At 45.0% G+C, this 22,074-nt stretch overlaps 1 protein-coding gene and 1 long non-coding RNA gene across 3 annotated transcripts in view; one reads left to right on the top strand and one right to left on the bottom strand.

Moving 5' to 3' along the window:
- The window catches only part of jade3 (jade family PHD finger 3), a 72,324-nt gene extending 66,265 nt beyond the window's left edge, over positions 1-6,059 (top strand). For both annotated transcript variants that reach the window (XM_072477263.1, XM_072477264.1), the window contains 2 exons: positions 66-183; positions 4,772-6,059. In XM_072477263.1, coding sequence (XP_072333364.1) covers positions 66-183; positions 4,772-5,688 — 1,035 coding nt within the window. In that variant the 3' untranslated portion in view covers positions 5,689-6,059. The remainder of the gene's footprint in view (positions 1-65; positions 184-4,771) is intronic.
- Positions 1-22,074, bottom strand: part of LOC140392057 (uncharacterized) — a 99,939-nt gene that overhangs the window by 17,750 nt on the left and 60,115 nt on the right. The gene's annotated exons all lie outside the window — the stretch shown is intronic.

The following is a 22,074-nucleotide window of genomic DNA, read 5'->3' on the forward strand; positions in this document are numbered from 1 at the left end:
AATTTGGGGTTACAGATAACTTGAAAGGAATACTAAAAACCGAAGTTGCTGTTCATTCTCTTTAGGTGAGAAATCTTTGCTACATGGTCAGCAGAAGAGAGAAACTGAAGTTGTCACAGAGTAAAGTGCAAGAACAGCTTTTCAACTTGCATATTCAACTGATGAATCAGCAAATTGCTGCAGGTAATAATAATAATTGAACATAAAACAAGTAAATCAGGTAAATATAAATAAGTGCTTTTCATGCCTTTGTGGGTTACTCTCTGCTTGCCCTTGCTTTGCAGTGTTGCACTGGATAAGATTGTGGGCTGGGCAAGTGAAAGATAGCAGGTGTTTTTAAAAGGGACCTTGATCGACAGCTGTTCGGAAGGATTCAGGTTTATAGAGATTGCCCTAACTCAGTAAGATTTTCTTTATTTTTCAAAAGAGCTTATGGGCGGCAAGGTGGCACTGCTGTCTCACAGCTCCTCCGACCCAGGTTCAATTCTGACCTTGCGTGGCTGTCTCTGAGGTGTTTGCACGTTCTCCCCGTGTCTGGGTGGGTTTCCTCCGGGTGCTCTGGCTTCCTTCCACAGTCCAAAAATGTGCTGGACAGGTGGATTGGCCATGATCAATCTGCAGGTTATGGGGATAGGGCAGGGGAATGGGCCTAAGTAGAGTGCTCTTTCGGAAAGTTGGTGCAAACTTGATGGGCCGAATGGCCCCCTCGTACACTAGGGATTCTAGACTATGGATTGGATGGGGAGAGGAAATCCCTTAAACTGGAAGATGGATGGAACCCCCCCCCCCAAACCCCCATCCCACCAGCAAGCTTTCCTCCAAGTCAACACTACTGAGTTAGGAATATATGGGCAGCACTTCATTGTCACTGGGTTAAAATCCTGGAACTCCCTAACTCCAGCACTGTGAGTGCACCCAGACGACATGGACAGCAGTAGTTCAAGAAGGTGCGAGCAACACCTTAAATGTTGGCCTCGCCAGTGACACACACACATCCCATGAATGATTTTTTTTTTTAAGATAATGGTGACAGGAGGAATTCATAATAGAAACATTAAGATCCTGCACAGTGTGTTCTTGTTACTGAATGGCCAAATGGCGGATGTTCTCATTAGAATTATATAGTTTTCTTTTGTTCAAGTGAAAAACATGTTAAAGAAGGTTTTTGGGCATTTCGACTAGAGAGTATCGAGATAGCCTATTGTTGCAAAATTGATGATAAGGTAGTGATATTTGAAATATTTTTTCTCTCCTTTCCCCCTCTTTATATCACCATAATATATATTTTCTGCATCATCTTGTCTTACATTTTGTTCTTATGATTGAAGAATATTTATTTTTTTGCATATTTCCTGAAATCTTCCTATTAATTTGCTGAAGGTGCTGATATTATCCTCAAACTTTCACAAGCTATAAATCTTACTTTTAATCTTCACTATATTCAACTTTAACTTTTCCTCCCCTACAGTTTTCTTTTCAGCATTTGAATTCCCTCGTTTTGAACAAAACTTCCTTAGCGGTTCTCCTGATCCAGTGCTTATTGTCCCTCGGGTAGCTGTGCTTCTTTAATTCTGCTCTCTTGAACATCCCCAATTTTAATTTCTCTGCCATTTGGTTCTTGTTCCTACAGCTGCCTAGACCCTAAGCTGTGGAATTCCCTCCCCAAACTTCTACCTCACCTTTGTCTTTTAAGACATGCCTTGAAATATACCTCTTTGGCCCAATCTTCAGATCATCTGCCCTATTAACTCCTTATGTGGCTCCTGTCATAATTTCTTATATAATGCTTCTGTGAAAATGTCATGAGACATGTTATTACATTAAAGGCACCAAATATTGCACATTGTTGGTAGTGTCATTGACTCTCGATATGTGCATTCTGCTGATGTCAGAAACGCGATGAAAGGTACGGTAAGTCTGATATCAGCTTGTTTGTGCTTGGTCACCTAATTTTCTACCAGTTACTGCAGCACTTTGCATATACAGGTTGCTTTCCCATACAGCCACATACTCTGAATACGCTTCGGTCAGCTCTAGAATCTGAAGTCACTTAATCTTGCACATGCACTCAGCCATTGCCAGATTGAGGGCTGCATGTGTAAAATATTGATGTGGTGATATTGTGCTGCATGTGTTCTGAATCCAACTCTCTGCTATTGTGGCAAAAAACTCTTCTGCTACAAGGCTGATTCCCTCTACAGGGTTGGGCAGTGTAGACTGGAGCCCTCCCTCCCTCCCTGCAATCAATTTTCTCTTATCGTCACAAATTAATCTGACAATGTTCAAAATTCTAACCACTGGCATGAAGAAATGTTTCCTCAAATGTCTTTTGCCATTTATCTTTAAATTGGCGTCTTCTGGTTCTCGACCAATGGGAACAGTTGCTCCTATCTACTCTGTCCAGATTCCTCCTGTTTTTGGACACGGTTATCAACCTTTGCTTCCCTCCAGTACCATTGGATACATCTGATCCGGTCTTGGTGACTTATCGGCCTTTAGTACACCCAGACCTTCTGATACCTTATTATCAATTTTTAGCTTTTCCAGTATCTCAGCTATATGGAAAGTATTCACTTAGTAACTTAGCCATGCACTCTGCCTTAATGGTTGAGGAACCTTTTTAGTCTCTAACTGCGCGCTCTTTTTTAACTCCCGTTTTACTCTTTATATGCATATAGAAACTTTCGGATTTACTTTTATGTTCACTGCCAGTTCCACTAGTTGGAGTACTAGGATACACCCAGTAGTATAATGGCATCTCTGTTGTTTGTTTGCTTTAACATAGGGTGTCTAACATTTTCAGGTGAGGAGCCGCATTTCAAATATATTTTATCACTCTTGGGGTCTGAGCAAATTTTGGAAAGAAATTTATTTTGCAGTTATCGTAACAAAAAATGTGCATTTTTATCAACAAGCTTCAAGTTAAAAGACCAATTTATTAGCTTAGTAAAAAGAATACTTTCTCATCACCAAATTGAACACTGATCTAGTGAAATATCTGGCATTGTAGTTGCTACGCTAAGGTTTTAGGTGATTCCAAAATGACATGGCAGTGCTAAAATATTTACTTATTACACAATTGAATCATCACACATTTACCTGTATGTGCACAGCCCAACATGGCTTTCTTGGGACAGATCAGATCAACTCCCCATCAAGGCACATACTGAGAGTAGGGAATACCCTCCCCCAACCTCTCTGCTTTTAAAAAAGCACATCTAGGTGTTAATCAGGAAAAACAAATGGTCACAGGAACCCAAATGGTAATAAATTTCAGAGTATAAATGTGTTGAAATCGTTCTCTGTTAGTAATAGCAGGTACTTTTCCTCCATCCTTCCCACAGTGTTAATGACTGGTTTTGCACCATGTATTTATGATTTCAAAGCTGTGCAAGAACAGACTATACTGTGATGCCACGCTGAAATTGAAGATGATATCTGGATGCTTGTTCTTTTTGTTGCACTTGGTGTCTAAATTTCCTCTGCTTTTGTTTTCAAACCAACATCAGTAAAACTTTACCTAGACTCTTACCATGCTGACCTATTTTGTGCAGTAGAACACATTTTTTGAAAATAATGTATCACTCCATGCAGTGCATATATATTTCCAAGGCTGAACCCACCAGACTGCGCAATAAATAGCAAATGTAACCTAAACCGATTCCATGCATCTCTCAGCAATCCATCCAGACATCAGTGAACGCAGTTAACCAAACTTGTTAAAATCCTGTCTCTCTCATGAGGGGTTCTAAACTTTTCACTTTCAAAAATTAAGCCTCTGAATTCCCTTAAAGCCACTCCAGCTTGAACTGTCTCAAGGACTGCACACCTCCCAGGGTTTCAGTCTCAACACCCAAGATGAGTTATCCTTGATGTCAGAGTCTGCACTTTGCTGGTGCAGTTTCAGCTCTTTAATAGCCAGCTAGCTTCACTGCTTGCATGCCCCTGTCATTTCATTAAGCTCTAATCTAGCCAGCTATGCCAAAATATTAATAAAATGCCTGCCAGAGCTTCTTCTGAGCCCTAACCGTTCCCAGCCTGGAGCCAGTGACCTTTTCACAACTTCTCAGCTCCCCAGGATTTCTCCTGAACCCGAACTACAGAGCCAGCTAACGGCAATGCTTTTGCTGTCTGGAGCCTGTTAACAGCTGCAGAACGCGCTCTTCCCCCCCCCCCCCCCCCCCCCCAGCAAACACACAGATAAATTGAAAGCATGGAATTTTCTTAAGCCCCTCCCACCTCCCTGACGACATAATCTTCCAGGACTCACTCAATTCTTTCAAATAAATTGTATCTTTGACTCCTAAAGCAAAACAATTTATTGGACTGCAAGCAGCGTGGACTCCTCATCCAGCTAAGTCAGCCAACCTACTATTCTATGATCTTGCCTTTCTAGCTGTTCACCCCTTAAAAGGTTGGTGCGATGCTTACTTAAGTGTACTAATCTTCAAGCTGTTTTAGTTGCATTTATCCCCGTTTCTCTTGTTAACTTTAATCTTTTCAGAACTTAAAACTACCTCTAAAGTATCACTATGAACCATGAGCTAGGTATTCATAACACTGTTTCTTGCTCTCATGCTATCTCCCAATTCTGTGTACATCTTGTTTTTCATTTCTAATGGTTTGTTCTGATCCCCATCTCCCTCCCAAGTTAGTTTAAGCCCTCCCCAATATTGCAAAATATTTTGCTTTTACCTTTTGCAGGTGTGAGTGGGGTGGGTGTGTGTGTTTTTAAAAAATAGCTTCTGAACTTTTCTCCCCTCATTTTAAGGGCTGCCTTTGTCATTACCACGGGAAGGATTGATGTTCCATGACCCTCCAAGAATTACAATAAAGCTAAAAACATCTACAAAATCTTCACGGAATGCTACCACTGCAGTCAATGGTCCACTTTCTGTCAACGTCGATGGTAGTTTGTACAGTAAAAACAATTTGGCAACACCACAAAGCTCCAGAACTAGTGAAAAGAAACTACAGTCCAATCACTGGCTTAAACATGAGGAAAGAAGCAATGGACTGTTGCTGACTGGTAGCCGCCATAGGCAGGATGTTCAGGCAGTTAGTTCACTACCATCCCCCGAATGTCGTGTGGAGCAAGCATCTGGAAAACCATCAACGTTTCATATATCACTACGTGGACAATCGACTGATGCCAATGGAAAGGTGCGAGACAACAATAGTCCAGGGTTACTCAAATCAAATGGCCTAACAGGCAGGTCAGGCATTATTATTCAAAGAGACAGTTCCAGTCAAACTTCCTATGATAAAGTGACAACTCTTACAAATCATTTTGCCAACCAGGGCACTTTCAGAAAATCAAAATTGGGAGAATTTAGTCAGCCTTGCAAAGACAGGTTGGACAGTTTAGTGAGGACTTCAGAAGACTTCCGAAACTGTGAAAAGCCTTTAAAAAGGGGATCAGCCAAAGATCGCCTGTGGAGTAAGCAGCTTTCTGAGCACCAAGCGACTACAGCATACCAGGATAACGATGGCTACTGTCCCGATGTTGAATTGAGCGACTCGGAGACTGAGACTGACGTTAGACAGGAGAGGAGCAGGCTACGGAAAAGAAACTCTGAAGAAAACACCAGCCAAGACTATGGGAGAGAGTCTCGGTCACAGCAGCACAACAAGGACAGCAGAACGAGGTTAAACATGCTTTGTCACATCAATTCTGTACAGAGGTGATCAATACTTGAACGAATAAGGACATTGTGCTATATGTAATTGAGCCAATATTAGTCCATTTTTTTTATAGCTCTGTATGGGCAACAATATTTGAACATGCTGTAGATACAACTCCAGAATGATCTGCCCCATGAACAGAGATGAATGACAAAAGTGTGTTTCTATCAATGTTTTTAAAGATGCAAGTTTTACTTTAAAATTGAATGCCTTATGGTGGTCTGGGGCATTCTAACAATTGAACTGTTAAGGAACCTTTTAATTATTTTTCCAGATGACTGGCATTGTTTTATTATTTGCAGCATGTTCTTAAACACAACCAGCTGTACTAAAGGTTTTTGATAATCTTGTGAGAATAAACCACGATTTAGCTACTAATTGCCTCCAAAAAAGTGTAGAAATTTTCCCATACTGAAAGCACTTGGATTGGTGCTTTGCAGTTGCAAATCGCGTAGAAAGTATATGTATTTCATGATACATTTCTGCATTGCCAGCTGATCTTTTTTAATTATTGTGGTGTATCAAATATTTTTCTTTGTCTGTTACCTAGGCCAATCTGATTCTTGATTTTTGAGTCACTGCTTTTTCCCATTCACGTTCTACATCATAGGCCTCTTCCGTTCATGAGGTACGCTGATTTCCCCCCCCCCCCCCCCAATGCTGCCCCTTGCCTAAACACCCGAGTGGTTCCAATCAGTTTTGCAGTGGACTCTGCCTTTCTTGTCTAGTTGCAACCAATTATAAATTTCAACTTCTCTATAATGCAAAGCAGCATCTCGTGTTCTAGTTAAAATACCCAGAAAGGGTCAGGTTTTCATCGCTTGATTGCTTTAGATTAACATGGTAGTTGCAGTGAACTGCTGCTTTGTCCAGGAAGCCAGGGAGGTAACAAATTTTCGTAAGGTGAGTGGGAGGAAGTGAAAGCTTCATTCATTTTGCCAAGGGAGAGGAAGCACTTGGAGTTTTTATAACACAGGTTTAGGGTGCCCTTACATTGGAGAGGGTTATGGCAATACATCAATACTGCATCTGACCCAATATCTATATGGTCAATGCGAGTAATTCCTGCTGCCATATTTCTTGAGTTAACCACATGGGATATTACCTCACATTTGCAGCTTTCTATGATGGCGCTTTTTTTTCCAGTGTCAGCTCTACTAGTTATTAATGTAATGTTTTGTTAGTGTGTGCTCAGCTTTTTGTGTAATGTTATTGTACTTTTTATTTCTAGTTTTTCTTAATGTTGCAGTAAAGAATATAGTTTGCCTCAGCTACTCCTTTAAAGGTAAGCAGGGAGATCAAGATTTGCCAGCTCTTCTACCATGAGTATTTGTATTTGACCTGTACAACCAAAAGTTCAAAGTTTTACCAAAAAAGAGTACATGATGAGAAAGCATGATGGTAAACCTGCATAATATTCTTTTTACTGATGTTAGAAAGTTCTAATTTAGTTTTACTGTTTAAGCACTAAACCACAGTGAATTTGCACAAGCTATTATATAATCCAGATGGATGTAACGTACTCCCCCCGCCACCGTTGCAGTGTGTCGTAGACTGTTTCCAACTTGCGAAGGCAAATCTAAGCCAAGAGTTGCATCCCATGTATGTTATTGTATTCCAAGGCCAAGCATTGGATTGTAGGCCAAGGCCATAGCTGTCTGTCTCTTCCAGCCATCTTTTTCCATGTGTATGAAACTTTAAAGTGGGGGACAGGATTTTTAATATCTCTCTGGATGTTCTTCCCCAACTTGAACTTGAGATTTCTGACAAATGTCACCCCAGCAGACCCCCGCCCCATCACACACACACACACCGCACTTCCACAATCCTTGTTCTTGTTTCGTACACAATTATGTTTGTACTATGTTTGATGTTCTGGTGAGGTTTTCTTTTTTTTTAAAAAAGGTTTTATCGCTGTACTTTCATCATTCACCTTTCATGGGACAAAAAGAAACATTAGTCCCCTTTATAAATAGTGGGTTTTAGGTGCTCTGAGCAGCAGAAGCCATTGTATAACTTTTGCTCCCTCTGCCTCTGGTGAATAATATGCATGAAATGTTTTGTGGTGCTACCATAATAGGTTCTGCTGCAAATTTGCACCATAAAGCTCTTGGTGTTATTTCTTGCCTTGAGTTGGGGCATTTTTTTTTATTTTTGAAGAAAATTTTACATCCTTCTCTAGAAATGAAGGAAAGCATAAAATGTTACTGCTGTGTTTTAAAACACATCATTCAAAGTAATGGGAGAGAGGAAAGAAAATGGACTGTCCTTAAGATGTGTATGATAGTTCATGTGTTCAGATTCGCTGATAATTGTCTTTAAAGTAGGAATCTTATTTGTTAACTGAATTTTGTGTTTATGTACTTCAATTGTTTTATATATTGAAATTTCTGGAGTTTTGTCGCTGACATTTATTTCCAGAGCATCCTCTTTTACAGGTAGTTTTCTGATTAAAAAAAAAACATAGATAAAATGCTCTGTAGTATTTATTTTGGAGACATTTGCACTAATTGTTCATCATGCATCCTTGGACACAAGTCCTAAAACTGCACTTGCATCAAACCTCTAGAGAAAGAGCAGTTCAAATTGGGTCTGTTTCAGCCGCAAAATGGGCACAATGGGGGCCGATATCGGGAAGCAGTTTTCTGTGACCAATCAGTACTGAGGTTCATCTTTGAACTCTAACCCAGCGAATGGTTGAGGTAGGGTCAATGCCTATTTTTAAGGCAGAGGTAGATAGATTCTTGACTAATGCGACAGTCAAAGGTTATTGGGGGTTGGCGGAGTGTGGAGTTGAGACCACAATCCAATCAACTATTATCTATTGAATGATGGAACAGGCCTGAGGGGCCCTGCCTGCTTCTCCTAATTCATATGTTAACATACTGACATAGATGGTACGGGGAACAGGCACGGTAACAGCAATAAGTCATGATGCTTGTTTGGAGAGCTGGTGCAGACACAATGGGTTAAATGGCCTCCTGCAGCACAGATTTCTGTGATTCATTGAACCTGCTGGCCTGAATCCTTACAATGGATAAGCCAATTCTAGGTGCAACTACGCCATCTTAATATTAGGTTTTGAGGTGCAAATATTGGGTGGTGTGTCCTCTGTCTTCCCAGTTGGCATGTGCCCAAAAATGAGCCATGACCAATTTTTACCTCAAGTGAGTTACATCTTGCACTTCCCTATCTTAATTTAAACTCATTCACTGTCATGACACTAATATCCAATTGGTGTAATTTGTGAAGCTGATATTGGATACTAACTAGATAGCAAAGATTTTCAACCAACATTGAACAAAAGAATTTCTCGAAAGGATTTGATTTCTGTTGATTCTCCATTTGGTTGTTCAATCCATGAAACTTGCTGCTGCATCTCTGTGATGGTTGTGGTGTTTGTCTCTTGAAGGGTGGCACAGCAGAAGAGGGTCAACTGGCTTGAGGGACCAATTCGGGCTCAGAGTGGATAATCATCCCAGGAGATGGAATCCTCTCTTAGACAGAAGACAGCCAGAAGGCATGTAGTGACTGGTGCAGCCGGTGGGCTGCTCCAGGGCATCTGTGGCTTGCCGGCCTCTGTACGGCTGTTCCATATTAATAAATTACCTTTATTCCTGACGAAGTCTGCTGGCGTGCAATTATTATGATGACGACAAGAATGGGGTGGATTATTGATGACTGCCTGTGACCTGACACGTGGAGTATCCTATTTTCATCAAAGCCTGAAGAAGAGAAAATACTTACCTGAATGCCTGTCTTTGGGCGAATAGACCCAGTGAGATGTTGAGATATTGCCAGTACCCGAGGTGCAGATGCGGAGTAAGCCCGGATTGGCCGGTGCAGTCAGGAGTTTAAAATGTATAGAGGGAGAAAATAATCCTCAGAAGCAAGAGCTGTGATTTTTAGTAACTAAGGAAAAATGCCCCAAGGAGCTGCAACATCCATGACTGTATCTGCGCTGAGGGACTTCCAGCAGAGAGGTTCTGGAGTTTTGGGATCAGTGAAGTCCCCAGCCTGTTTTTCTTCAAAAAGAGAAAAGTTAGAGTTTTAAATAACGGTCACCGACAAAAACAGGCACATCAAAAGAGGCAGAAGATCAGACTCTCTGCAGCCAAAAGAGAAATAAAAAGACTGCAGCGATCGTAGGAAAGGCTTTTCAATTGTGGAGAGAGGTTTTGGAGGTTTGGAAGAGAGGAGCAGCGGGTCGCAACAAAACTTCAAAAGTGCAGGAAAAGCACCAAGGGAGAACCGGCAACTGCTGACAGATTTTTTTTTAAATGGCCGCTTAAAAGTGGTAATGCATTTAATGCACTACAAGAAACAGGGCAATGGACAGGAAAATTGGAGGACCCCAAATAGAGGGTAACTCGCAAACAAAAAAGATCCATAAACAATGCAAGATTTCAGAGGAGGCAATGCGGGACCTCGGGAGGCAACGTGGGACTTCGGAGGAGGGACAAGGAAGACTGCAAAGGAGGGAAGATCCCAGAAGTGGGCACCGAAACGCACTAAATTACCAAATGAAGAGTAGCAAATGAATTGCAGAATGGAAACAAGTCAACACTTTGCCAGTGTTGCCTGGTTTTGATCCCAACAGCGTCGCCAATACTGTTGCTAATATTAATGATAATGTTGGTGAACCACACGCCTTCTCTTGTATCGATCAAATGACCACACAACCAGTGAGTTAGTTCAAAAAATGGTTTATTTACATACACAAGAGTTACCTCGACGTGCAAACACAATATCTACTAAGAGTTAAACTACACCTATCAGCTACAATAACCTATACTTAACTTCAGGGCGACCAGCACTGTGCAAATGGATAGGGCCTTTATCTGGATTTCACTTGGCTGGTTCGAAGAAAGCGGCTCTGTCTCTGCTGGGCTCATCCGTCAGGTAGCGATCGTTGATCTTGAACTTAACTGGCTGTTCCTGCTGCAATTGGACTGGCACAGGCCGGATCCAAAAGAGACCGAACACATGGCTGTGCTCTCTTTTATCCCTCTGGGATTTCGCGCTCTTTGGGGCGGTCCTTAACCTTGGACCCAATAGTTCGACAGGGCTCTGATCACTGTCTTCGATTTCGGCCAATAAAGGGGCGGGTGCCTTGATGGCTGGGCGGGTCCTTAGCGGCCATTGACCTTGACAGTTGTGCTTTCTGAGTAAAGGGAGTGGCGCCGATCAGTCTGAAGCTGTACCGGTTGCTTGATTGGAGTTCTATTGTCCTGGGAAAATGGGCCATTAAAATGCAAACGAGCCGGGGATTTCAATCAGGCCTGGTTACCTGTGTTTCAGATACACATAGGCTCTGTATCTGTCCGAGTCCTGGGTTGGCCATAATTCCCATGGTCCTTTGCGGGTGGCCATCTTAGATGGCTACATGCCATACTCTTGATCCTGAACGCGAAGTGTGGTAGATCACACTATCAATCCCTGTTCATCCGTGGTGGACCAGTCACCCTTGGTCAAGGCAAGGTTCTACTCTACTCTATCTTATGGTTTGGGACATTTACCTAATATTTCATTAATACATCCATAAATTAATTCGTCTCTAACGGTCACTAATTTAGGTCACTATAAAACATTGATTTTATCCGCGTAGTTGATCTCTAACTAACACTATCTAAGCTGCTGGTGAATATCAAAGAACTTATATACAGTACAAAATTTAAAACAGCAGCATCACATTTCCACTTAATCTTAGTAAATTGACTAATAAAGTTAAAGAGATACATGGTTTATTCTTAGCAGCGAATGGTACATAAATTTAATTTTGTTGAATTCCAAAGAAGGGGGCTCGGACTGTATATTTCGGGGAGCGGGAGGCTTTTGCTCGCCATTTATGCAGTCGAAGTGTGAATGACACTGCAGATTATTGCAATTACTAGAAGGGCCTCTACTATGTATGAAAGGGGGTTCCATTTGGCAATGTTTTCGCACCAAGTGGGGGTTTCGATGTCTGTCTTTGTGTGGTGTAGTGTCCGGGTTGGTGGTGGCCTGTTGTGTGGTAGTGTTCGGGGCAAGAGTCCGTTACGCGCGCAGTTGCAGAAGTCGCGATGATCCAAACGCATGTCAGCAGTCCTTGCTTCATCCTGTGTTTTCTGTTTTCCGTGTAATCCTGGGGGTGCAAGCATTAGTATCTGTTATTATCTTTGGTTAATATCTCGTTTTATTAGTCTTTCTCTCCTTAATCCAATTACCCGTTATGATTGTCACCATGTGTTTCCCTCATTTTAAAAAATTTTTAAAAATACCATTTTGAGACAAGAATGCAAATTTTTTAAGTACAGAGACTCTCGCAGCTTGTGGTCGATGCGGGGAGTGGGCGGACAATTTCTCCGACCAGTCTGTTCTTTACTTGCAACCAGTGGTGGTTGAGGCTTATGTTAACCAGCCGAATTTCAGGGCGACCAGTTTTAGAGTTTCGTCCCAGGGTTCAGAGGTAGTTCGCGTGTAGCAGCGTGTATACCAACCAATCGTGTCATATGTGTAAATAGCGGGTGGGGAGCGACCAGGGGGTCATGGAAGGTAAAGGACAGAAGGGGTGAGCGTACAGAACGTGGCAAAATGCGTTCTTTAAACCACAACCAAAGGGAGAGCAGAGAAGGTGAAACTAAGGCCTGCCAAAGACAATGCAGAGTGTAGAGAACCATTCCAGAGCGTATGAAGTGACTGGAACATGAGGTGCGTGTGGGCCGCTGCAGGATAAGAATGGGTGGAATCCCTGGGTAAGGCGGGGGTTAGTGCCGTTACTCCACTACCTGAGCTTAACTGACCAGTTGCATTTGAGGTGCTCGGGTAGGGCGGGGATCAGTGCCGTTACTCCCTACCTGGGTGGACGGTAAGAGTTTGTAGTCGTATGGAAACTTGTCATAAAGACTGGAAGAACAGTGATCTGTTTTTCGACAAACTTGTGCCTTTAACTGTCATAGGGCATTGTACGCTCGAATCAAAAAAGTAATTGTGTGTCGGGAGACATGAATTAAAACCATGTAGTAGAAAAAAGAAGAAAAAGGGCAGGCTCCATCAGAACTTGGACACCTCAATACTTTGGCGGTGTCTCTTTCTCATCATCTGGACACCTCAGGGTTCTTACCAAACAGTGTTGTAAAAGCATTACCGAAACGATAGTTAGTATCTGAATCATCACCATCTCCCGGTTGCCAGACTCGTGCCTGCCGTTTCTGCGCCTTGGTCGCGTGGGCCGTCGGATGGTCCGAATCGTTGTGCTTTACTAGTCTGCAAGAGTTGTCGCGGTGCCAAAGGGGCTTGTTTGTCGTGGGGGTGGAGGGCAAGTTACTGTCATCAGGCTGTGGCGGTGGCTGGGGGAGGGCATATAAGGGATCAAAGATATCTAAGTCGTGGTTCCGGGGGCTGGGGTGACTGGGGGCAGAGCGATCGCGCCAGCGTTCAGGGATAGTAATCAAATCCGGGAGGCTCTCTCTGTCATTGGAGTCCAGTTCAAGGTGAAAGTCTGTACCTGTTGGCGGAGACGAGTTTGGGTCTGTGGGCGTGGACAAGGGATAAATGCCAGCATGGCTGGGGGAGGGTTGGCGTAAGGGTCGGACTGGGTTGTCGATGGGCGTGGCGTAATCGTCTCCTATTGCCAGAGAGATGTGGTGGGAGTGGCTACATTGGGATCCGTAGACTGAGTTGGTTGATGTGGAACCAACCAGTTTTACCATTGGGGTATGTTATCTTGTACACGGAGGGGCCCACTGTCGTAAATGTAGTAGGGTCCTGCAAATTTGGGGGAGAGGGAAGAACTGGGGTTGTAAAGTGAAACCATTACTTGCTGACCGACTGTGTACTCTACGGGGTGGGCGGTTTTGTCAAAGCAGGCTTTACTCTGCTTCCTTCGAGCGCCTAATCGGACAGCTGCAGCGAGTTGTGCCGCTTTAATGTTATCTGTAACCTGTTGGACTGCTTTTTCGTGGGTGAGGGCAGTTACTGTAGGGCTTGAAAATCGAGGCCTAATAAATATTCAATAACCTTCATGGGCCGTCCGGTCATGGGAGTGTGTGGGATGAAACCTGTTGAACTGGAAACGGTGTTCCGAATAAACATGTGAGCAAATGGGAGGACCATGTCCCACGTAGTTTTGTTCTGTTGCACCATCTTCCTAATGGTCGCTTTTAAAGTTTGATTCATTCTCTCGACAATGCCACTGGATTGGGGGTGATATGCTATATGGAACTTCTCTTGATCCCAAAAATTGGTAAAACATGTTGCATGACTCTGCCGGTGAAATGGGAACCTTGGTCTGACTCAATGCTGCGGGGGAGACCCCAGCATGTGAATATCTGTTGGGTCAAAATCTTAGCGGTGGCCTTTGCTGTGTTTGTCCATGAGGGAAATGCTTCTACCCATTTAGTAAAGGTGTTGATTACACCCAGCATGTACTTGAAACCATTTCTGAAAGGGGGAAGGGGGCCAATGTAATCGAGTTGCAAATTTGTCCAAGGGCAATTCACAGGTCGGGTGTGACGTAATTGTCCTTTCTTTGAGTAACGTTCGGGATTGTTCTGTGCACAGATAACGCGATTTTCGACATAATGGGTTACATCGCCTTTTAAATCTGGCCACCAACACAAAGGTCTTAAATGGGCAATGGTATTGTCTATCCCCTGATGTCTGTGTCCGTCATGAAATTGGTAAATGAGCTGGTTTCTGTCCTGGGTGGGGACCACATAAATTCTGCTTTTTAAAACTATGCTGTCCTGGACAGTCAGTGCGTCCTTCCATTTATCATAGGGGGCTGGGAAGTTGCCGTCTAAAACCTGTTTCAGGGTGTCGTCTGCTTTTTGGGCTTGAGATAGATCCTCAATATTGGTCTGGGAAACCTGAACTGATTGCATCGGTTCGCTTTTGGCTGGCTGCCAGAAGTGACCATGGTATGATCCTGCTTTGGCTAAGGCGTCTGCCTTTACATTACCGGGTGGGGACGAGCGATGATGGCTTCTTACTTTAATAATACCTTGTGTGCGGTCTGAGGCAGTCTTGAGAATGTGCTTTAACAAAGGGGCAGAGGGTAGGGGTTTTCCATCGACTGAAACAAAACCTCGAGATTCCCACAGGGGCAGGAATTCTGTTAAACTGTTGCACACTTACGGGCTGTCCGAGTGTATGCGGGGGTTGGAAAAGAGTCGGGGTGCTGAATTACATAGGCTATGGCTGCGTGCTCTGCTGCTTGTGAACCTAGGTGGCCTGGCAATTTTAAAGAGATCTCTTCTAGTGGTCGTCCCTGTCCGTCTTCTACGTAAATTCCACAACCAGTAATCCTAACTCCATTTTCGATTGTGGGGGAACCGTCTACATAAATTTTTTAAGCATTACCTGTGGTTTGGGAATCCTGTGTCGTACTGCCTCTCGTGGGTGTAGTGACTTTGGGATAAAGGGTCCTGTGTGGTGTTGGACTGCTATGATCTGGCACTCATGTGGGGTCCCTGCACATTGAGGATTATTGGCCAGAAATGAGTGGGTTTTGGTGCGTTTTACTGTAATGTCCCTGCCTTGTAACAGTAGCGTCCAGCGAGCTGCTCTGATTTGGCTAACTGAACCTTTAATCTACCGTCTAGTAATAGTTGAGGGGGGGGGTGTTTGGTCAAGATAGTTACTGAATTAAGGCCTGTGATGTACGCAAAGTACTGTACTGCCCAAAAGACTGCCAGCAAGTGCCGTTTGCAGGCTGAGAATCCTTGCTCTTCAGGGTCTAATACTCTTGAGGCATAGGCTATGGGTCCTAGGTGATCGTGTCGTTCTTGCAGGAGTACTGCTGCTCTGGTTCGGTCAGTGGTTGCTACTTATATGGCATAGGGCAAGTCTGGGTTTGGAACTTGTAAAGCGGGGGCTGTGCCTAGGGTGCATTTTAAATCATCAATGGCGTCTGTGTGCTGTGGAAGCCATTCCCATGGGGCGTTCGTTTTAAGGAGCTCTTTAGAGTGGGGCTGCTTTAGTGGTAAAATCATCTATATGATTTCTGCAATATCCTACCAAACCTAGGAATGGCCGGAGTACAGTGGCATTTTGGGGCAGGGGCAATTTAACGATGGACTCGATCCGTTTTTGCTCTATTTCTCTCTTCCCGTGGGTGATGATGGTGCCTAAATAAAGAACCTTTTCCTTTCAAATCTGGGCCTTTTTGGGGTTGACCTTGCATCCGATGGATTGCAGTAGACCTAGTAATTCCGATAAGAGCTCTATGTGTTCCTCTTTTGTGTCCGTTTGCAAGAGCAAATCATCTACATATTGTATTAGGCATTCGGGTCGGGAAAATTTAGAAAGTCCGTTGGCCAATTGTCGGTGGAAAATGGGGAAGTTATGGAATCCTTGTGGGAGGCTGTGTACTGCTGCCCTTGAAACGTAAACGCGAACTTATACTGGCAGGCCTTGTCTAACAGGGTGGACCAAAAGCCATTGCTGATGCCCAGCACTGTGAAGTACTTTGCCTGTATTCCCTGTTTGAGCATGGTCTCAGGACTTGTGGCATCAGTGGGGGCTGCTAAAGGGGTTATCTTATTAAGTTCTCGGTGATCCATCGTTAGTCGCTATGAACAGTGGGGCTTCTTTACGGGCCAAATTGGGGCATTATTTGTGAACGCTAAGAGTCGAATAACTCCTTGGTCTAACAAACTGTTAATGACCATCGAAATCTCACCCTCGGTTTGCTGTGGGAAACCGTATTGCTTTTGCGGCTTTGGATCGAGACCTGACATCTTTATTGTACCTGGGATCTTCCCACAGTCATGTTTGTGTTGTGCGAACGAAGCTTTGTGTTTTACGAGGACCTCTCTAATCGTCTGGTCTGCACTAATTGTTTGCGCATTAAACCAATAGTCTCCTACCGAGCAAATCTTGTTTTCATAATCACCTACTGTGAGCGTAGCGGAAGCCTAGCTCTTTTGGCCATTCGCCATACGCATTTGTTTACTGGGTCAAACGAAAGGTTATGGGAGCTCATGAAATCAAAAAATGTGCTCTGCTGTTTGGGGTAAGTCAATTAAAACGATGGGGTGTCTGGTGCTAATGTTCCCTATCTGAATGGGTACGGGAGCTGTGATATATCCTTGCTGCATGTGGCTGGTGAATCCACTCAGGGTGATGGTGTCTGTGGTGGGTCATGTGTCCCGTTGAAACATGGTGGAGGAGTTCAAAGTGGTGCGGGATCCTCCTGTGTCCCAAAGAAAATCGACTGTATGTCCCCGGACTGTGCCTGTAACTACTGGTCTGCCTGATTTGTCCCAGCCTGTGTCACAGACCCAAGTTGGGGAGTCCGAACACCGTCAATCTGTGGAATTAAACCCTAAATCGTCTGAACAGGCGCTAACATTATGCATGGGCCTAACATTGTTCCTAGGTGGGGGGTTTGGTTGTTGGTATCGGTGCTGGTTTGGTCGGCAATCGCGGGTGTAATCTCCCATGTGGCCACAATTGTAACAACCTCGTGGTGCCTGTGCTCTGCGGTGCTGTCCCTCGTGTCTACCGTCGTTTATCCATGCTGGGTCCTGGCTAATCCTAACTGGGTGCATGTTTGCTTCTATCTCGTCCTGATCTGTCTGTCGGTGTAGGGTTTGTTCCCATGCTCTGGAAAGTTGTTTGAATACCCAAACTTCATTGTGTGTGTGTGGTCTGCGGGATCGTAGTTTACACAAGCCTTTTGACCTGCGTCTGTGGCATGCGAGACTAAGGTGCGGGACCATTTAGTGGTGTCCTCATTTAGGTGTGCGCGATTCAATTGTCCGTAAGCTGCCATGAAATGAATCCATAGGCGACCAGCAAATGCGGTCGGATGCTCTCCCTTCTTTTGCCTGCAGTGATTTAACCCCTCGACTGGACCTCCTTTGTTATACCCGATGGCATCTAATATGGCTGTTTTCATTTCCTGCAGGGTTCCTCCTACATTTTGGGGTTCTGGCAAAGCTGATCTTACGGACTGGCTAAGGCTCATAACTATTAGCTTTACTTGCTCTCATCTAGGCCGTACATAACTTTTTGTTGGCGCACCTCCTCAAAGAAACTGTGTGCGTCTGTGGTGTGCGGGAATGGACTAATTTTCATGCAAGCTTCTCTTAGTTGGGTTATGGGTAGTGGGGTGGTGTAAACGATATCAAGCTCATCCTGATCCGATGACTCGCGTTTTGTGGTAACCGGATTCATGGGGGTCGAATTGTGAGTGGGGTTGTGTGCTGCCTGTGCAGTCGGTGATGCGGGTGCTTTTCTGTTTGGGGCGTGGGGGGCTCGATTTTGATTTCCCGTGTCCTCTACGTACCTTTGGACGCTTTCGTTTAATTCTTGCCAATCGGGAGCATCTTCCTCATCTAAATCCTATCCGAAAGTGTTCCTGAAGCCATTCTGTACTGAGTCGCGACTAACTTTTGTATCTTCTGTCGGCACTTAGCATGGTCAGTGGTACTCTGCCTCTGTTCCTTAATGGAGCTGTGGAGCGCTCTCAAAGCTGCTTTTAAATCTGCGCATTTGCTAGTTAGCTGGGCGACCTGTTGTTCTGTTTCCTCTCTTACCAGGACTGCACGTTGTCTATCTTGGTAGGCTTTATCGTACTGGGTCTGGAGGCTACAAGAATTGAAGTGAACTAGACAAGATTGATGTGCATGTTTTACATCGGCCATTTCCTTATCCTTAGCTGCTAACTGTTCCCGGAGTTGCTCAATTATCTTCTCGCTTTCGTTACTGTTTCCCACGTTCTTTTCTTCCTTCTCAATTAACTGCCTATGGAGCATCTTCACGATCTCCTCTGTGCCTCGCAACTGTGTCAAACAGGACACTATTGCCATCGGCTTTCTGACTTTCCCTACATTTTTCTTGTGGACCTCGCTTAGGTTCTCACAAGCACTTCATTACGACTACAGTCGTAATGAAGTGCTTCGAGAGGTTGATCATGAAGCGCGTCACCTCCATACTCCCAGAACGCCTTGATCCACTGCAATTCGCATACCGCTGCAACCGGTCCACATCAGACACCATTTCCCTGGCCCTACGCACATCCCTAGAGCATCTCGAAAACAAGGACTCCTACATTAGACTCCTATTTATTGACTACAGCTCCGCCTTCAACACCATAATCCCAGCCAAGCTCATATCAAAGCTCCAAAACCTAGGACTTGGCTCCCCACTCTGCAACTGGATCCTCGATTTTCTGACCAACAGACCACAATCAGTAAGAATGAACAACAACACCTCCACAATAGCCCTCAACACCGGCGCCCCGCAAGGCTGCGTACTTCGCCCCCTACTCTACTCCCTGTACACACACGACTGCGTGGCAAAACTTGGTTCCAACTCCATCTGCAAGTTTGCTGACGACTCGACCATAGTGGGCCGGATCTCGAATAACGATGAGTCCGAATACAGGAGGGAGATAGCGAACCTAGTGGAGTGGTGTAGCGACAACAATCTCTCCCTCAATGCGAGCAAAACTAAAGAGCTGGTCATTGACTTCAGGAAAGAAAGTACTGTACACACCCCTGTCAGCATCAACGGGGCCGAGGTGGAGATGGTTAGCAGTTTCAAATTCCTAGGGGTGCACATCTCCAAAAATCTGTCCTGGTCCACCCACGTCAACGCTACCACCAAGAAAGCACAACAGCACCTATACTTCCTCAGGAAATTAAGGAAATTCAGCATGACCACATTGACCCTTACCAACTTTTACAGATGCACCATAGAAAGCATCCTATCGGGCTGCATCACAGCCTGGCATGGCAACTGCTCGGCCCAGGACCGCAAGAAACTTCAGAGAGTCGTGAACACCGCCCAGTCCATCACACGAACCTGCCTCCCATCCATTGACTCCATTTACACCTCCCGCTGCCTGGGGAAAGCGGGCAGTATAATCAAAGATCCCTCCCACCCGGCTTACTCACTCTTCCAACTTCTTCCATCGGGCAGGAGATACAGAAGTCTGAGAACACGCACGAACAGACTGAAAAACAGCTTCTTCCCCACTCACCAGACTCCTAAATGACCCTCTTATGGACTGATTTCATGAACACTACACCCTGTATGCTTCATCCGATGCCAGTGCTTATGTAGTTACATTGTATATGTTGTGTTACCCTATTATGTATTTTCTTTTATTCTCTTTTCTTCTCATGTATTTAATGATCTGTTGAGCTGCTCGCAGAAAAATACTTTTCACTGTACCTCGGTACACGTGACAATAAACAAATCCAATCCAATCCACCAAGTTTGTCCTATCTTTCTTGGACCTGATTCATCATGAGAGCAAAACTTTGACCAAAGGGGCCATCCTTTCCCCTTTAAGTATTTCCTTAACTCTTCCTCCCATATGGGGTATTGCTCTGCTCTGTTGGTCGCTGCGACCTCGGGTTCCTGTGGATTCATCAATCTTTCCATTGCTTTAGTGGCCATTACTTCTCTTATCTCTTTCTCTTACTTTTAATTTGGGACAGGGGAATAAGGTGGCGATTTGAACAGTGGGTATGGCTTAAGCTATTTTCCGGCTCGCAATCCCTCGATAGTTGTACACAATTCTAACGAGTTTACCTTACTCTTCCTGTTCGGTACGCATGCGGGTTAATACACACTTCCGAAATTCTTTTTTTTGGTAGACATGGGACTTGCACTTATGGTTCATTCTCTTTCTCTCAATTGGATTCAAAGTTTGTGGGTTCTCTTGGAGTGACAAAGTGACTTCTTATCGAATCCCACCAGAGTCGGCAATAATGTTGCCCGTTTTGATCCCAACAGCGTTGCCAATACTGTTGCTAATATTAATAATAATGTTGGTGAACCACAAGCCTTCTCTTGTGTCGATCAAATGACCACACAACCAGTTAGTTAGTTCAAAAGATAATTTATTTACATACACAAGAGTTACCTCGACGTGCAAACACAATATCTACTACGAGTTAAACTACACCTATCAGCTACAATAACCTATACTTAACTTCAGGGTGACCGGCACTGTGCAAATGGATAGGGCCTTTATCTGGATTTCACTTGGCTGGTTCGAAGAAAGCGGCTCTGTCTCTGCTGGGCTCATCCGTCAGGTAGCGATCGTTGATCTTGAACTTAACTGGCTGTTCCTGCTGCAATTGGACTGGCACAGGCCGGATCCAAAAGAGACCGAACACATGGCTGTGCTCTCTTTTATCCCTCTGGGATTTCGCGCTCTTTGGGGCGGTCCTTAACCTTGGACCCAATAGTTCGACAGGGCTCTGATCACTGTCTTCAATTTCGGCCAATAAAGGGGCGGGTGCCTTGGTAGCTGGGCGGGTCCTTAGCAGTCATTGACCGTGGCAATTGGGTTTTCTGAGTAAAGGGAGTGGCGCCGATCAGTCTGACTGTGCCGGTTGCTTGATTGGAGTTCTATTGTCCTGGGAAAATGGGCCATTAAAATGCAAACGAGTGGGGGGGGTTTCTATCAGGCCTGGTTACCTGTGTTTCAGATATACATAGGCTCTGTATCTGTCCGAGTCCTGGGTTGGCCATAATTCCCATGGTCCTTTGCGGGTGGCCATCTTAGATGGCTACACCAGAGACTGACCTGGCCAGATAATGAAGCAAAAGGGTTTGATGGAAGTTAAAACAAGTTAGCTGGACTTCTGGTTGTGGCTATGCGGAGCTAAGCCGCACGATTCGGCAGCTCCCGCGATCACGGACTTTCGGGCTCGCTAGAGGAGCCCCAACGGAATTTTTTTCACAGACAACCCGTGGGGAAGAGAAGAGAGAGGTCCCCTACCAAATTTTATGGACCGGACCCGAAGTGCAACAGCCAAAAAAGCGGCATTGGAGAAGCGGGGGGAAAAAAGCAAAATGGCGGCTGCCGGGGACAAAGAGGAGATGCAGGAATTCATCAAGCGCTGCTTCGAGGAGCTGCGTAAGGAGATGCTGGCGCCTCTGCTGGCGGTAATTGAAGGACGAGGGATAACCCAGAAGGCCCACGAGGTGAAGATCCAGGAGGTACAGAAAAGAGTGAGTGAGAAGGAGGACGAGCTCTTGGGCCTGGCGGTGAGAGTGGAGCGGCACGAGGCGCTACACAAGAAGTGGGCGGGAAGACTCGAAGACCTGGAGAACGGGTCGAGGAGAAAGAATCTGCGGACCCTGGGTCTCCCAGAAGGAGTGGAGGGGGCCGATGCCGCAGCATACGCGGGGGCGATGGTGGGCGCGGAGGCCCCTTCGAGGTCGCTGGAGCTGGACGGGGCACACCGGGTGCTGGCGAGGAAGCCCAAGGCAAATGAGCCGCCAAGGGCGATGGTGGTGAGATTTCACCGGTTCACGGACAGAGAGAGGGTCCTGAAATGGGCCAAGAAGGAGCGGAGCAGCAAGTGGGACAATGCAGAGATCCGAATATACCCGGACTGGAGCACGGAGGTTGCTAAGCGGAGAGCGGGTTTCAACCGG

The sequence above is a fragment of the Scyliorhinus torazame genome, chromosome 15 (genome assembly GCF_047496885.1).
Source record: "Scyliorhinus torazame isolate Kashiwa2021f chromosome 15, sScyTor2.1, whole genome shotgun sequence".
NCBI lineage: Eukaryota > Metazoa > Chordata > Chondrichthyes > Carcharhiniformes > Scyliorhinidae > Scyliorhinus > Scyliorhinus torazame.